At 40.2% G+C, this 17,469-nt stretch overlaps 1 protein-coding gene across 5 annotated transcripts; it reads left to right on the plus strand.

Annotated features, from left to right (window-relative positions):
- The first annotated feature begins 326 nt into the window (after nucleotides 1-326).
- On the plus strand, nucleotides 327-16,509 carry glis3 (GLIS family zinc finger 3). Of its 5 annotated transcripts, none has more exons than XM_040157666.1 (10): nucleotides 327-699; nucleotides 1,395-1,569; nucleotides 1,656-2,784; nucleotides 8,767-8,928; nucleotides 9,051-9,161; nucleotides 11,725-11,866; nucleotides 12,028-12,100; nucleotides 14,361-14,518; nucleotides 15,058-15,231; nucleotides 15,401-16,509. In XM_040157666.1, exons 1-10 carry the CDS (start codon nucleotides 327-329, stop codon nucleotides 15,523-15,525), a joined length of 2,622 nt encoding a protein of 873 aa, XP_040013600.1. In that variant the 3' UTR covers nucleotides 15,526-16,509. The 5 variants fall into 5 exon arrangements, with proteins under 5 accessions (XP_040013600.1, XP_040013601.1, XP_040013602.1 ...); XM_040157667.1 differs by having other exon boundaries at nucleotides 15,404-16,509; XM_040157668.1 differs by having other exon boundaries at nucleotides 15,115-15,231.
- Nucleotides 16,510-17,469: the final 960 nt, after the last annotated feature.

The raw sequence follows: 17,469 nt of genomic DNA on the forward strand, positions 1-17,469 counted from the left end.
CATTTATATGTTTGTAAGCCTGAAATAATCTTGTTTAAGTACAATGCACAGTTAAGTTGTTTTTGGTTGGGTTGTTTTTCATAGGTTTGAGTTTCAAAGTACGAAGACAGTGCATTTTTGGTTTAATATTAATTTTGCTGTTTTAATTTCATATTTTAATTCAGCCATCTTTTATTTGTGCACTGTGTATTTTTATGTTTTCATGCATTTGAATCGTCTCCTAGGTATGAGCTGTGTACTACCAGTTCCTGTGAAAAGCGAATTTTATGAAGTGCAAACAACTGAATCGACTTCCTCATGAGCACAGAACTTCTGAGGTTTCAGCCATGAGTGGAAAAGGCTGTCAGCTCCTGGTTTCTCCATGCAATGTGTCCCCATCACTGAGCATGATCAGAGGACACCAGTCCCAGTCCATCAGGATTCCCATGTCCCCCCCCCCACGGGCCAATCTTAGTCCCCCCTCAGGAATGGAGAAAGTGAAAACTGGGGCCATTCACTCTCTTGCCTCTGGGAAACACAGCGGAGGCCATGTTGTTCTGCCAACCCTGAGCCTCCGCAGGCAGGTGTTGACCAATGGGAAACATCTAAACATGCCTACTGCACCCCTACAACAGCAAGTGCCTACTCCTCATCCTCCAACCACAACAGTGACAACTACCATTCAGACAGGACTCCGCTCCTCTAACAATGGCTTCAAAGGTAAAAACATAGGTTAAAAATATCTAATAAACCCAGGGCATGTGAGCAAGATGCAAGTGTAACTTTACTCTTCAGAACAGTAGTTTAACACTGCAGTCTACAGGATATAACTCTCGGCTCAACACACACCCTGTCTACATTTTATCAGAGAAATCAGGACACACGTCCTATAAAAAGATAAGCCAGACAGATGGATGTTGTGGACAGACTTCTCCACTTCACCAAAACCGCAACTTATTTACTATGCACATCTTCATACTTCACTCATTCCCAGTGTTCTCTTCAGAACCTCAATGTCTTCTTGCTAAACTTCTTGCTCTCCTATTTTATTGATAATTAACCAAGCATAAAGCTTGTCCTTAATTTTCTACTGAGGAAAAGTGGAAGGAGGTGAAAAGCTCATTAGTGATTAACAGAGCAGAAAGTGTCTCTCACCAGCTCAGGATGGTGAGGGAAATTCCCCCATCTACTGTATAAACCTTTATAAGCAGGCGAAAGGTGTGGCATTTAATTTTAATTTGAGTTTAATGTCTTTTCCTGATAGTTGAGTAACATTATGTTAACGCTCTGAACTGATCTGTGGAGATTTGTTGAATGTGGATAAAAGTTGTTGCTCTGCGGTAACATCCACACTAAAATAAGGTATCTCTCATCTGGATATTCTGTTTACTGAATGTTGGGCTTGTGTCCAGTAGGTTGCCGTGTGTCTGGGCCCACCATGGAAGTATTTGGCCAGCCAGCAGCTGCTAGCCTGACAGTGACCAGTAGTCCCATGACTGTTGTCACAGGCCAACCATATACTGCGGGGCCTGCAGCACCTCATCCTCCATCACATTTACATAGTGTAACGATTCCCCACACTGATGCCAGGTGGGCAATTGCAATAACAGTATGTGATGATGAGCTCACTAAACCTTAAGAGTGTTACTAAAGTGGATAACAACAATGTGTTTCAGATCCTTACTGTCCAGAGAATCCCTGGCATCCACTACCCTCAGTCTGTTTGAAACACAGTCAGTGTTTAGTGGAAGACATGACTGGCCATATGGCTACCGTGTGCTTCCTCAAGTGGGACTACCTCAGTGCTCCACCCAGGCCAGTGAGGGAGGTGAGCAGCTCAGCATTTCACCAACCACAGCCATGTCTGGCACGACCATATCAGGTGGCACGAGTACCTCTGCCTCCCTGCCTTCATACCTGTTTGCAGGTGATGCTGGAAGTCCTCGACCATCTCGTGCTAAGAAGAGAGCTCTCTCCATGTCGCCTTTGTCAGATGTCATGGGTATCGATTTCAACTCCATCATACGCACCTCGCCTACCTCCCTTGTGGCTTATATCAATGGTTCCCGCAGCTCTCCAGCCTCCCACCCCACACTCTCGCCTGTCCAGTCTGATGGTTATGGTCACTTCCTGGGTGTGAGAGGTCGGTGTATCCCCCAAGTCCATTCCTACAGCAGGCCAGGCTCTTTGAAGGCTATGGCCCCACAGACAGAGTACTGCCGAATGCAGATGCTTGAAGAGGGAGGGGGTCTGGAGAGCCGGATGGCTAACATGGTTGTGGAGCAGCAGTGCCTCCCAGAGGAAGGAGGCGTGCTGGAGAAGACTTCAGAGAGCGGCAGCCAAATCACCAACAACCTGCTGCCACCTTTACAGTTAGAGCCAGTTCATGTAGCTGCTACTCCTCAGGGGCCTCCACCACCCTACCACTCCCACCAGCACATTCACCTCTCCAGACGTCACTGCAAAATAAAGCCCCCATCCCAGGACCTTCTCACACAGGCTTCCATGGTTCCTTCAAGGCATGGGATGAGCTTTTTACCCCAGGTCCCAATGCTGGAGGAAGAGGAAGGAGAGCTGGAGGACTATGGGGCCCACTGCTGCAGGTGGTTGGACTGCAGTGCAGTCTATGACCAAAAGGAGGAGCTGGTAAGGCACATAGAAAAGCTACATGTGGACCAGCGGAAGGCTGAGGATTTCACATGCTACTGGGTGGGCTGTGCACGAAACTTCAAGCCCTTCAATGCCCGATACAAGCTTCTTATCCACATGAGGGTCCATTCAGGAGAGAAACCCAACAAGTGCACGGTACACCATGCAAATCACAGAACTGTCTCTTTTTAATGCAGCTGAAGTCAATACTTTATTTTCGTATAATTCTTAATTTCTCTGCATCTTAGAAAAGATAGATTCCGTATGCTATCCCACCTCCTAACAATACACAGATAGCACAACTGCCTCTCAATCAGATTACTTTTTTTTCTCATTTGTTAGAGCCTGAGTGAATGCAGTCAAAGCAGGAACATGAAGAATTTAAGGGGCTCACTGAGTTCAATTCTCAGTGCTTGACTGTGTTGAGCCACAGTATCTAGTTTAAAGATGCAGAATTTTTTTTTTTAAGAATTAATGCCTTCAGGTCGTCTGTGTTTATGGCCAAGGCTTAGATCAGAAATATGGCCCCTCTCTCCTCTCAACTTTAGTCATGGGGTAATTAGCGGAGCTCTGTGATAATTGACATGGGAATTAACTCAATTATGTAGTTATTAAATTAGCACAAAGGAGGCCTAGCACCATAGACCTGGCATGGCACCATGGCTCTCTAGTAGCTACTGAGCCTGTTAGCAGCAGTGGGTTTGCCAGGCCACCGTCTGAAAAGCTTGGCTATCATTCTGGGAAGGTGATGCCTCATAGTCTGGCTCTCTACAGGTCATAGTCTGTGGCTAAAGAGTTGGCATTTATCAATGGGCCTTATTATTGATGAACTGTTGGATTAGTTTCTGCAAGATGAATGATCTTGTCCTTTGAGATGTGTTGCAACTTAATGATGACTCTTTTGTTGGGTATTATATTTGGATGTGATGTGAAAGATATCATAATGTAGAGATTACCATCTCAGTCTAGAATGTAGAAACAAGAGTCTATAGCCATGCTACTGGATCTGTGAGGCTCTACTTAGGAACAGCAGTGCTTAGAGCTAAATGCTTACGTCAGCATGTTACCGTGCTCACAATGGCAATGCTAACATGCTGATGCTTAGCAGGTGTAATGTTAACCATGTTCATCATCTTAGTTTAGAGTGTTAGTCTGCTACATTAGTTAATCGGTACCAAACAAAAATTACACCTTAGATGAAAAATCAGGTGATCACCAAAGTGATTACAATTCATCCTGTGGGGACCATGAATGCCTGTACCAAATTTCGCAGCATTCCTAGCTGCTGAGATATTTCACTAAAAGCCGTAAATGACACATCGTCTGGGCGGTATGGCCAGATGATTTGCCCATACATCCAGTAGATGTTGAGATATTTCACAGTATAAGTGAAAACTTTGGGCCTGTAGTGGTGTTAGAGGAAAAATCAGGGTCTTATCAAAGTCCCTAGGATTCATTGTCAGGGGAACATGGCTATCTATATCAAATTTCATGGCAATCAATCCTATTGTTGTTGAAATATCTCGGTAAAGACAAAAATATCAACCTCATTGGCAGTGGTAGAGGAGAAGTCAGAGGATCACCAAAGTCATTAGGATACATCGCCTGGAACCAAGGATGTCTGCACTAAATTTTATGGCAATCCACTCAGTAGTTGTTGAAATATTTCAGTCTGGACAAAAGTTGTGGGTCGACCAACCAGCTGACCGACAGACAGACTGACATTGTCATCCTGTGAACCATGCCCATAGCCTGGCTAAAAATAATTTATGTGGATTGTACACAGCTTATTTTCTCCCTTGTTTGTCTTTTCAACACTCCCAATGGGAAAACATTTGAGATGAGATGAGTAATTGACAAACCACTTGCCAAACATGCTTCATGTCGCTGCTTTCAACAAGTCAATAATTAACTGCATGCATACCTGCAGTCGACCTTTTGTACCAAAATACTCACTTATTAGTTGAAGCCTGCTCTGTTACCATGGGGCTACAATCATTGGATGGGTATGTTTTCCATGTAATCATTCATAATGAAGAAAGTATTCATGGTCACAGCCCGTTGCCAAAAATGGAATTGATATAAAGTGCCACTTGTGTCTGTGATACAGTATAGTGCAGGCTGATTCTAAGTAAAGAGAGAAAAAAGCCAGCACATTAGACTCATCGTTCCTGTGCTTTAGGGAGACATTTTGATTCTGTGTGGATTTTCCTCAGGTCGTCAGGTCTGAGAATAATGTCAAGAATGCATGCCACATACATCAACATTTTCATAGACCTGAGCATGATTCTGTCCAAGTGATGACTTCTACTGAAAGGTTGAAAAGTTGTGCTTAAATGAAGGTAATGCTGGATATGAAAACAACAGGTAGCTAAAAGCACTTTAATATTAGGGATGGCTGAACCCACCTTTCAGATTATACAGCTATCCAAGATGTAGAACCCAGTTTTCCTTAGGAAATGATTGGCAAGTGAATAAACCGATGCACGATAAATGAAGTGTGAGCAAGCAACAGAACAATGATGTGGCTCTTGTACACAGTGAACATACAGGGCAGGCCCAGACTTGTACCTGTCATTTCACAATCTGTTTAGTGATGATTGAACGGTTTTTAACATATCCTTGTCTCACCAGTCTATTTGCATCTGTCACTGTGTCACATATGAGGGTTCCAAAGCATCATTTGAACCTAAACCCGAAAACAAAGCAGATCTCCACAGTCACTGTGAGTCAGCATGTTAATGGACGGTTTTTAATATCCTTCTGTGGTAATTGCATGACTCTCTCCTCAGGTGGTGGAGATATGGCTTGTTCTTCTGAGCAATTAGCTTGTACATTGTGGCTGCCACGTTTGCATGCCACTCCGACACTGAGATCGCCGAAAATTTCCCCTGAATTAATTTATCTTGGAATGACTGAGTGAATTGTGTTTTTATTTTTGGTTATTTTTTACTGAATTCATAATATATAAGTAAAAAATAATTAGCACTAGTGAGCATCAATTATTAGCACAGCTGACCAAAATCTACCTAGTCCACTAAATTTCCCTATATGAGCAGCTTGTAATTCAGCCCTTGCTAATGTTGCTGAAGGCAGGTCTGGTTGGATTTCAGGTTTGACAGCATTTTTGGTGTCATCCTTACAATTGTTTGGAGGGAACTAACTTGGTTTAGGCACCAGGAACTGATGCTTCAATACCTAGAAGTCATTTTCACATTACAGGCCCTGTCATTATTCTGCTTTAGTAAACAAATCATTCAGTTGCATGGCAATTATTTTTAATTTAAACAGACTGAGGATAAATAATATTGAATCCTCACCTGGAGATAATTGTAACAATTTTCGTTCATTTTGTTAGTGATCATGATTGAATCACAGTAGTCCACATGCACATTACCGTATATTGTAGCCATTTTTCGATCCAGAAAAATAACGCCCCATCCTCAGTATCATTAAATGTCACACATACCTCTAAAATTAAGGTATAATTCCAATTAGAGACAATTTGTTACATTATTGTTTTAAATATTTGATGTTTATGGTTCCTATGATCTACTTTGTTTTGTGGTAAAACTGAAGCATTTCATCCCACATATTAGAAGTAGTTCTACTATGTTGCTAAAGTATTATTTCTCATCCCCCCAGGAATTTACTAATCAATAGAAACAGGGACAGAAGAGCTAAAAATACACAGCAAATGAAACAGGTGGGAAAAAAAGAATAAAGAGGGTAGAAATATCACTGGTGAAACAGAAAGGATTGGAGTCCAGAGTGAATTGACCTCAGAGTAAGACTGGGCCCTGGACAGACGCTGCTGGCACAGACTGCAGCTGTCATTGTTCAGCCAGGGCATGAGTACCTGCCAGGACCTGTCAGACGCTGGCTGTAACACTGATCTACACTGAGGAGCCATGCTGCTTTCTTTTCAGCCCAAACGCCCCTTGCAACAAAATAAAAAGCCCTCCATGCTTTATGAGTGCTTCATGAGACAGAGAGAGAGAGTTACACAGTTACATACCCCTGGCTAGTCCTGGAGTCCTGGCAGTATTTTAGCTTTATGCTGGTTCTCGCTTGTCTGTCGGCTTTGGTTCTCAGAGACTATTTATCTCTGTCTGGGCTCTTTGTCTTGTGGTACTCTAGCTGAGGGGTTTATTGTTAATTCTTCTGTTTCAACTATATTTAGGATTGGTCTACTTTTCTAATGCATCGCCTTATGAAAGAGCATTTATTCTAATAGAACAGAATTGGAAAGGGTGCTCAAGTGAAGATCTACTCTCATGCGTGGGAAAGGTTAACGGGTTAGGAGAAGCACTTCTCATTTTGTGTGACTCTACAGTTTTGTTTGGTTTCCAATTTAGTCCATTTGCTTTGGCAAGATGTTAAGAATTCTTCGTATTCAGTGCTGGTCAACCTAGACCTTACACATTTATAACATTTCCAGAATACAACCACCATCCATCAAAAATGGTTGCTATAACATTGACTTGTAACAATGGCGCTCCACTGCAAACAAGGCTTAGCCAAAAGTGATGTTAAAAATATTGATTTTCAAGTTCAATATCAGAGCCAGGGTGGGCGTGTTGGAATTTTTGAGAATAGATGTTGACAGGAAATATCTGTGTTGTGACGACAGAGAATGTGCAAGCATTTCTACGTGGAATTCAGAGGAATGTTTTAAGTGAATTATTAATGGGAGAAAAAAGGAGGTATCAGTATGTGAGGAATCCAGTCTTGGAGGAAAAATAACAAAACTGGACATGGTCTGTGTGTTTTGCCATAAGGTTTAGTAAGTACATTCCAACCCCCTGTGAGCAGGAAGAGGGAGCGTAAAGTCCTGGCCTTACAAAAGCAAGGCTTTGATGAGTCACATATTTTTGTAGTGAAGTCACTGTGGTCACATGATACTGCAAAAAAGAGCTATTTTTTTTGGTTTGTATTATTGTGAGATTAGTATTTTCCTGAAGCTCAAGACATAGTGCAAGTGTAGGCCCTCTGTATAATGCTGTTACATATATATATATATGTATGTATATATATCTATATATAGATATATATATCTATATATAGATATATATACATATGTAAAAAAAAATGTAGTCACTCTTCCGTTTGAGATTTTCTATGAATGTATTAAAAATAGTCCACTAAAAGTGACAATTACTTTTTTTTGCAATTGATAGCTACCAACTGCTGTCAAGGTGATGCAAGATAAAGGACTGAAAATACAAGATGACAGTACATTGATGTGTGTATAAACACTGACCCCTGCTGGTGACACTCACGCCCATCAGGGATGAATTACTGAAAATATGACATTTAGTATAAACATTTAACATGTCCTTTTCTTGTGAATATTTTTCTTTGTGATATTGCCTTTTGGGATAGCCTGCAGTTGAATCCGAACTCAATTTTGACAGAGTATATACACTGTTTGAAAGCACAAAGCCTCATGACTCTATCTCTGTCAACCAGTTCAAGATCCCAGTATTGCTGCACCCCAATTTCATATTTTGTAGAAGGGATGCATACAAAACAAAAACAAAAAAAAGAAAAAAGGTGAGAACAAAAAATACATTTCTAATGTGTTTGTGCCTCTGTATGTTTGGTTCAGTATCATTTAAAGACAACATACAGTATAAAGACAAGCAATACAATACAGTCTGCTCACTGCTAATAACAGCCACGAGATCCAACGGTGAATAGATAGCACTATTTTGCCATAGCAAAACAAGGATGCACCTGTCTCTCCCAATTGTTTGTCCCTCTCAGGTCTTGCTGCTCTCGACCATGTAACTAGCAGTGAGTAGATAGGGCATACTTGATTATCAGCTGAGACTAAATGAAAGTAATTTTTCTATTCAGAGGTTTTCTATATTTCCCCTTCCACCCACACCGAGGTCAGCAGCCCTTTTTTTTTTTACGGGTGATTCCAGCTAATAATCTCATAGCTCCGAGCAAGTGTGCAACATCAGGTTAGAGATGCCTTTAGGGCTTATATTCATTATTGCATGGGTGGGAGCCAAGAGCCAAAAGTATAAAGGTTTCGTTTTAAATGCATGTATTATACTGCTACTCTGTGGCAATCTGATGGCAATAGACTGCTTGAACTACTTTTACTGTGTCGATATGCGGTTACAGTTCGAGGGCTGCAAGAAGGCTTTCTCTCGGCTAGAAAACCTGAAGATCCACCTGCGGAGCCACACGGGGGAGAAACCCTATATGTGTCAGCACCCAGGCTGCCACAAGGCCTTCAGCAACTCAAGTGACAGAGCTAAACACCAGCGCACACACCTGGACACAGTGAGTGGCAGACCGGCACAGACACACATACAATTACGCGTGGTACTTCAAAGCTCGTGTACATGTGTGTGTTTGCCTCTATGTGGGCTCCTTCGACTTTTCATGTATCTGTGGTTGTACAGAAGCCGTATGCGTGCCAGGTGCCTGGCTGTGCAAAGCGTTACACTGATCCCAGCTCCTTGAGGAAACACGTGAAGTCTCACTCTACTAAAGAGCGACAGTTACGGAAGAAGGTACGCACTGCAGCGCACGCTGTGGCACATTTCACAGTTTTCACAGTCTTTTCTGTTTGAGAACCAATAGTTTGGTGTTCTTCATAATGTGTTTTACTTGGAAAGGTTACGCCAAGTGCACAGCTCGGTGAATATGTTGACTGACAAACGAAACTGAATTGTAAAAGACACGGAGCCCGATTTTATCAAGCGCAAGCGCAACGACAGGTGCGAAGCGGTAGGTCTTGGGCGCATGGGCTGTGTGGGTACCTCCAAGCGCACCCGCTTTACCGGTTCGCGTTTCTACTGTCTCTCACGTCACATAGGAAAATGTGACGCAACAGCATTTGCACCGTAATGCATTTCAAGAATAAAACACCGAATGCCACCTCTGCTAAAAAAGAAAGTTGGAAAGGAGGCTATGGCGCACAGGACTGACGAGCGGCTGTAATCCGACATCTCCCACTTAACAGAATACCGAGTCATTGCGGACCAGTCTGATCGGGGTAGTATTGTATGGCGTTACTTTGCGGCAGTCTGATGTCATTTGCACGTGATTTAATAAAAAATGAACACAGTGGACCGTCTTCTCAAATCAGACGGTGCAGATTTATTAACGTGTGTGTGTGTCATGTTGCCCTCAGACGACGCGAGGGAATTATTGAACTAAAGGGGAAGCTTTTCACAGACAATATCAAGCAGCCGTGGGCAACAGAGGACTGCACGAATCACTTGTAGTAATTTAAAGATAAATGCAGACTGATAAACTGTATTTTTTTGAGGCCGACTTTTACGCCATTTTAGCTGGGGAGCAATTTATTGAAATGGGTTGTTTACTTTTAAATAGTTAATCCGTCATTTCTGCGCATTTGTCCCGTGTATTGGGTTTGCTGTTGTTAATGAATTAACCAAAGCGGCAGCAGACTGACGTTGCTCCAGAAGCAGACGTGGGTCTGAGTCGTCTATTCTCAGCCCAAAGTCTAAGACACATTTTCCACCAAAAATACCCCAAACCCGCTTTGCGCTGACTCATTTGAATGAACTTCCCGCCTGTTCGTGCCTTTCCTCCCACTTGAGCACCATGCGCTCTGCGCTTGGCACCAAAATACCACCCAGGTATGCAAAGTGAATTTTAAAATAATTCTAAAATTGGGCCAGTTGGGTTTATTAGGTATTTGCAGTCAGAAATAACTTTCGACCTTGAGCAAATCTCATTAGTGATGATTTCAAATACATAGCATCACTTCTTCAACATTACAACCATGAAAAAAATAGGAGCTTCATCAACACAATTCAGATGTTTCATTTCATTGTGCTTTGATTTGTCCTAATCAGCTGATGGTGCCAAGTATCTACTCTCTGTGATGTGCTCTCCATTCTGCTCTGCTAAGCTCTGTAACTTAAGTGGACACAGAAAGATGTAATTTACTTTAACTTTCTTTAACTTACGTTTAGGTGTTTGTGAATTCAGAAGAAAATACCCACCAAGCAGGGATGTCATTTTATACTGTTCATCAAACCTACACAACACACAGAGCTAGGTCACACAAAAATACACATGATGTTGTTTGTCATATCTTTGTCCTGTTTTTGCCCCCTCTGTTTTTCCACTTAGGGCGACGCCACTATAGATTTTCACATTACGGCACGGCCGTGTTGCAGTTAACATTTTTGCATGTGCGTGTGAGATTCATGCTCTTTAGCTCTTACTGAGGGTTATGTCACCATAGATACAGACAAAGAAGGTGGGTAGTTACTAAAAAAAGTGTCATTTTACAAAGTCTCCCACATGCACAACTTCTTTCATCAAAAACTCAAATAACAGATGTTTATTTAAGTTTTACTGATGGTTCTCAAGATGGAGTTCATGTTATATTTGTTTCTTACTAAGACCACAAAAATCCTAGCTTACAGTATATACTCTACAACAACCATGGCATTCTATAGCTGTTTCTTGTCTTGTGTGCAAAGAATAGTGAAAATCGTAACCAGGCTTTAAACTAGAGGCCAAAGAACAAGTAGCTTAATAAGAATTCCTCACTGAAATAATTTCCATTTTAAATTATTTTTTGGTTCATTGCTGTCTTTATTTGATAGAAGGGAGCAGAGAGAGACAAAGCGGGATGGCAAGGAAGGTTGCCCTGCCAGATTCCCATTTCAGATGCCTTATGGTGGTTTCTGGATTCAATATTTGATTTTATCATGGTGTTTGTTTAATTTTAAAATAATTTCTAAAAGACTTAATGCCTTCCCCATACCTGATATAGAAGAGACTTTTATGTCCATAAGCTGACCTGCCAGTGGAAGCATGTGATGAAGTCAGATGTGTAAGACGTTTTTTTAGTAATATCTGACCAACCAAAAATCATCTACATAACAAGGTTGACAGTGCATTATAAGCATTTTATGCATTATAAATTATTATATCCATTAAAAATGATTAACAAAAGTCATATTTATTAGTTTATTATTAATAATGTTAGTATTATATTACAATGATTTAAAGAAGATTCTGCCAGAATCTTAGAACTGTTTATTCTATCCACCACTGTTTACGTTTATGTTTCATGTGCCTTTTGTCCAGATTAAATCTACTGCTGATGTGACCCAGGACACACTGACAGACTGTTTAACCATCCACCCTCTACAACCAAGCCTTTCTCCTCTGGCAAGGATAGACAACGACTTGAACCCATCCCCTGGTGCATCCTACGAGTCATACTCTGGTATGTCTATGCTCTAGCTCTTTGCATTAATATGTATTATATAAGAACTAGATAAATAAACATACAGTATCACCCTACAATCATGTGCACATAATAGGTTTAGCCATTAGATTCAGGCTGTGGCAGACAGCCCTGAAGTGTCTGTCATCCCTGTTCCTCAGCTGCTCCACAGGGACAAGACTCCTCCAGCAATCCTCACCTGGCCCTGTTGTGCTCCTTACAAGATAATTACAGGTACTGAGGATTTTTGTGTTATTGTCTAAGTCTGAGGGGTTTATATTCTTTAGCATATAATCCACAACATAAATCATTCAAACTGTGTTACTATTCTTCAAACTACACATACATACAGTACATTATGTGACGGAATTCCAGCAACAGTTTGTTTTTGGTTTTTTTAAAGCCATTATAACCCTGCCAATGGTAATGTAAAGGCATTCCGTGTTAGGGTTCGTTTACCCATTGAAACAAAGCCAATCCTTTTCATGTTATTCGTGTTATTGCTTTGGAATACTGTGGAACTGAACATGTGCAGCAACATAAGAGTCAACAGTTGGAGCAGTTTGCTTTACTCAGCAAGCCAAGTAGTATTTTCTTTTCATTTTGTATTCCCATTGGCTCAGTTAGAACTTTAATTATGACTAATTTAAAGGCTTCACAAATCTCTCTTCTCTCTTTGATGAACTGAAACAATCAACTTAAACATTGGTTGTCATGGTTTCAAGGCTATAAGCTCAGAATTAGAATAATCACTTTAAATGAAAGCTCTATTTTGTACCCTGATAAAAAAAAAAAGAAAAGAAAAAGTCGAAAGGGTTAGGTTTTTGTTTTGCTTGTTTTTTTTTTGGTGTGTGTGGGTGGGTGCTACGGCTGGGAAGAGGCGTTAGAGGTTGGGGATGGCCAGCAACAAATTTCTCTGGTCAACCCATAGGAAAACATCCCTTCATCTATACACTTCAAAGCATGTGATAAAGGATTTCTGTCATTCTGAGCAGCCAGATGCTCGTGGTCTCTCACTGGCTGTGATTGTTCTCATATCAGCGGTAGGCCGGAGCATTCACTGCAGGATTCTGGGGAGACAATTGGGCTGTGAAAGCAGACCTCGCTTTGCCTCATTGGTCTCGACCGCTGGTATTAATGGATGCTATAGCCACCGACAAGAGTGGCTAAGGAATTCAATAAGTGAATCATAAAATCTAAAAAATACCATTTAAGGTCCAGTGGGAGAAGAGAGACGCTGTAATTACTTTTTTAGATGTTAAATCAATTGTAAAATCCTTGTTGCCATTTTTTGTACACTTTTCTGGGATTCCTTTGCGTTCCCATTCAGTCCTTCAGTATATTGACAGCAAACTTTGGCTCCTTTAATATTCTTTTTATTGGTAAGTAGACATGCAAATGTGTTACTTCGCCAAACCTAACAGCGGGAGTGTCAGCTGCCATGGCCACTGAACAATATTTAAATTTGCTAGTTTAATCCTCTGTATCTAACAATGAGATACATGAAAGTAGTGTCTTTGATTTTTTATTTTTTGTTTTGTAACAATGAGTGACAAAGATGTCATTTAATGGTTTAAAATTCTATAAGACTAAGAGAAAAAAAAAATTTCAAATAAGTAATATGTTCAGATTGCTTTGCTATATTAGCTGATTACACCAAAGATAGGAGGAGCAGTCTAATTCCTTAAATATAAGGAGGAGTGATAAAGGAACAATTTGCAGGTATAAACTTGCACTACTTTGTTGGGGAAATGCTTTGAATAAACTTGTGTTGCACAGGCCATAGTGTATAAGGTACAGATCGTAATCTTGAAGTGCCGTGAGTGTGCCTCCCTTGCTACTTGTATCAATTTTCAAGCACAGAAAATCAATCTCGTGGTCATGATTGATGATTTATTTGCAGCCAACTGGTCATTTTACCTTTGTGTGAAATTGTGACAAATATGGAATCTGACAAACAGTTTTTTGCTAAACTTGCATAAGTTTAACTGTGAATTTAATTGTAGTTAAAGGACAATTCAGTTTGTGATCCTAGATGTTTTTGATCTCTGTAGCCTTTGACATCTACAGTAGGTGGTTTAAAATGCGCATTATCACCTTTAATGCTGTTGTTTTTACACAAGTAGATGTCCTTACATACAGTTGTATAAACACTGTATAATACAGTGCCTTACTTATTTTCTAAGGAAAATATTATACATTCATTCATATTCAGAGAGGATGGACACAGTAAAACCCTGTAGAACGTATTACATTTCATTATGGTAGCCCTGCAAAAATTCTGCCTCTTTAAAGCTTTCAGCAGACATTCCTTACTGATTCAATTCAGTGAGATATAAATTTAAATATTGGAGAAATATTTAACCATTTAAAATACATATACATTTGTATGCGGAAATAAGTAATAATTGTTTTTTTAAATAATAAAAATATATGTTGTTCTTTTTTTTAATTTCCTCGAGCAGAGTATTTATTTCGGTCTGAAATATTTCAGGTTTGTTGATCCTTCCCCTCACCAGCTCTTCCCCGGGGACCAGTGTGGGCCTTGCCTTTCCCCCTGCCTCCCGCATCCTCCCAATGGGACATCCCTGCAGAACAACCAAGATCTGAAGCAGCCAGGCCATACTCCTGATCTAGCAGATCACAATCCAGGTACTCAGATGTTTATTATCAGTGTATTTTCAAGGTTTTTCAAAATACTCGCTCCAAAGATGTAAATACAGTTGTGCCAAGGGGGAGGTTAATCTGAATATGGTTTATTGTGCAAGTTTCACATCTGAGCCTATTAGCAATTGTGTGGGCAGTTTGACAATCTGTTTGAACAGATTTTCTCACATGCGCATTAATTGTGCAGTATATCTTTACGATGTGTAGCAGGTGGCTGGCAATTTTGTAGTTAGACAGAATCAGGCAGCTCCACTTTATGTACCTTTAAATAGATATCACCTTTTCACCTCTCCCCAGACTTGACAGCCACAGTGATGTTGACAAGGTTTTCAGAAACACACAGTTCAGTTTTAACTTCTGAGATAAAGACAGGGTCTGAAAAGACTAAAATGCACAGTTTGTTTCATTTACGAGGGCTGCTTTTATACCGGAATGTATAATTTATGGGGTAAAGCTATAGACTTTAATTTAACTGATCTTTACAATAAGGATAGAGGAGTGAGGTCTTCTCATTTACCCTGTAGAGCTCTCAGGGCAGATGAAGATGCTATATTCTTCTCCACAATATGGTGGGATCACAGCACAGAGCAGTTCGAGTCACCTGATGCAAGTTGATGGCTTTGGTGACAGCCTCGCTCCAACAGTCAATATTCCCAATGGGGTGGCCACCTCACAAACAGCTCTCTCCTGCATTACAGGTAATGATAATACAGTCTAAACAAAATAGCTCAAGGATGAGCACATTATTGCCACTGGATTTAACAACTCTCACTGTGCATACATGCATCTGTGTACTTTTATGGTTTGTTTTTTTTTCTATGTACGTGTCTGTGTGTGCTTGTGCGTGAACGTGCGCGGGTGCATCAGCAGGGTTAAATGTCCACAGCCAAGCACACGATCTGGCTCCTAATCAAGAATTACATGGAGGAGATTTCTTCACTGTGGTGGACCACTGCACAAGCCAGGTGTCCTGCATCTATACAGAAGGCTAACATTACTTAATTGTGGGTTTTTCTTTCGCCTTTGCACTATTTTGTGTCCCTGTTCCATTTAAGTCAAATGGTCAATAGGAAGAACACTTTAGATAGCACTGCAACCTGGCGGCAGCTGTATTTAGCAGAATAAAAGAATATTTGATGATAAAACGATCTAAGATGCTGCTCCCTGCTTCCTCGCTGGAGGAATTGACTTTTACATTCTACATGCAAGATTCTCTCTCTCTCCCTTTCTCTCTCCAACTAAATCTCTGTAAATGTACTATCTGACTCAACACTCTGGCTTCTGCCTTCATAATCAGTGTATAGTAGCCTAATGACTGAGCCTACAGGATTTTAATGTTTACTTCCTCTGTTTTTATACAGCTTGTGTATAATATTTAGTAAGTACTTAAAGTAGTTTCTGGTGACGTTTTGCACAATATTCAACACTGCAATCAAAGCAAGGTATGCAAGGGATCATTTATTAAGGTTTTTCTTAGAACCAGGGCTTTGTAACTATAGTAACAAGACAGCCTTACCATTTCACTGTAATGTTCATAGGTATAACCTGTTGTTTGAGTATAGTAATGTGCTATGAGTGCTCCTGCGCCTGGATCATGAGGTGGATTCGTGTTGGGGACCACACCAGTGATTTTGCATGTTTAAGTTTATTTACTGAAAAACTACATACACTTCACATTACAGTTTACCCTTTCTGAAAGCAGCATATTGCTGTACATTTTTTAACCTGTTTTCCTAAAGCCAGTAATTTCAGTTATTCAGTTCTTCAGTTATTTCCATATGGTATGAAAATGAACTTATGGAGACTGCAACACTTGCTTGAAATAGGGAAACTGTCATGGTGATTATAGCAGATTTTATATCTGCATATTTTTTATTTGTTGTATTTTAATGCAGTGCAGACTTTTCCACCCAGTTTGTACTTGCAGCTGCATTATTATGCAACCATAATACAACTATAAGAAAAAAAAAAAAAAAGCAGACATGAACACCACACAAAAACAAAAATTTGTTGTTGTGAAATGACCATCAGGATAAAACTAATATTCAGAAATCTCAAGCATGTTTTGAAAAATGATCAGATGCAATGTGAAGTATACATGTTTTGTAGTAAATGGGCTAAATTATGCAGACTCTGCTATCAGGCCTCAACTTTTGAATAAATCTGTAATGGATCAAGGAAAAGTAAAGAAAGGTGAAGTAAATCAATTGTACCCTTGTTTGTCATATGTCATGCCTTGTGTCTCTTAGTAATATGAGGATTCAACAAACTCTTGTGGATAAATTCATTTTGGGAAATAAGATTTTTCAAGCATACCACACAGATTATTGTCAAGGTTACAATTTTTATACCCCAAAGCGCCATGCAATTGATTAAGTTTCTGCATACTGGGAGAGCAATGACACTCCACTGCAAATATTTTCAAAAATGGAAAGTAAGTGACATTGAGTGGATAGTGGATTTCTAAAAATGTTTTAGCTGATTCTTTAAAGGTAGCAGTTTTTCTATAGACAACATTTTTTCAGGCAAAAATAAAGATATTTAATTATACAAGTCGGCATCTCTCTATAGAGTCAGTATCTCTATCTCTAGTTGCAATAAACAAAACAAAACGAAGCTAAAAGGCACAGCAGAGTAACTTCTTTGTGATACTGATATAACTTAACACACTGAAATTCTGGAGGCAATAAGCCTCACATATAACGTAAGTCCCAGAAATAATTAGCAACCACTGCTATGTACCTGATCTGTATGAAAAGCTAGTACAGGTCCAGCAAGCAGCGGTCTTAACAGCAGTGGGGGTTTTTTTGTTTTGTTTTTTTTGTTTTTTTTTTTAATTGAAAGGACAAACTGTTTTACTTGAAAATAATTCTTTAAGCAAAAGAGTGTCATGCTTCAGATGGGGGTTTCAGTAGTTGCTTAGCAACAACAACAGC

This window comes from Xiphias gladius, chromosome 20 (assembly GCF_016859285.1).
Source record: "Xiphias gladius isolate SHS-SW01 ecotype Sanya breed wild chromosome 20, ASM1685928v1, whole genome shotgun sequence".
Lineage (NCBI taxonomy): Eukaryota > Metazoa > Chordata > Actinopteri > Istiophoriformes > Xiphiidae > Xiphias > Xiphias gladius.

Coding starts and splice junctions, on each gene's coding strand:
- glis3 (XM_040157666.1), top strand. CDS start 327: ATGAGTGGAAAAGGCTGTCAGCTCCTGGTTTCTCCATGCAATGTGTCC. Junction 1,570..1,655: donor ATTCCCCACACTGATGCCAG/GTGGGCAATTGC, acceptor AATGTGTTTCAG/ATCCTTACTGTCCAGAGAAT. Junction 14,519..15,057: donor TCTAGCAGATCACAATCCAG/GTACTCAGATGT, acceptor TTTACCCTGTAG/AGCTCTCAGGGCAGATGAAG.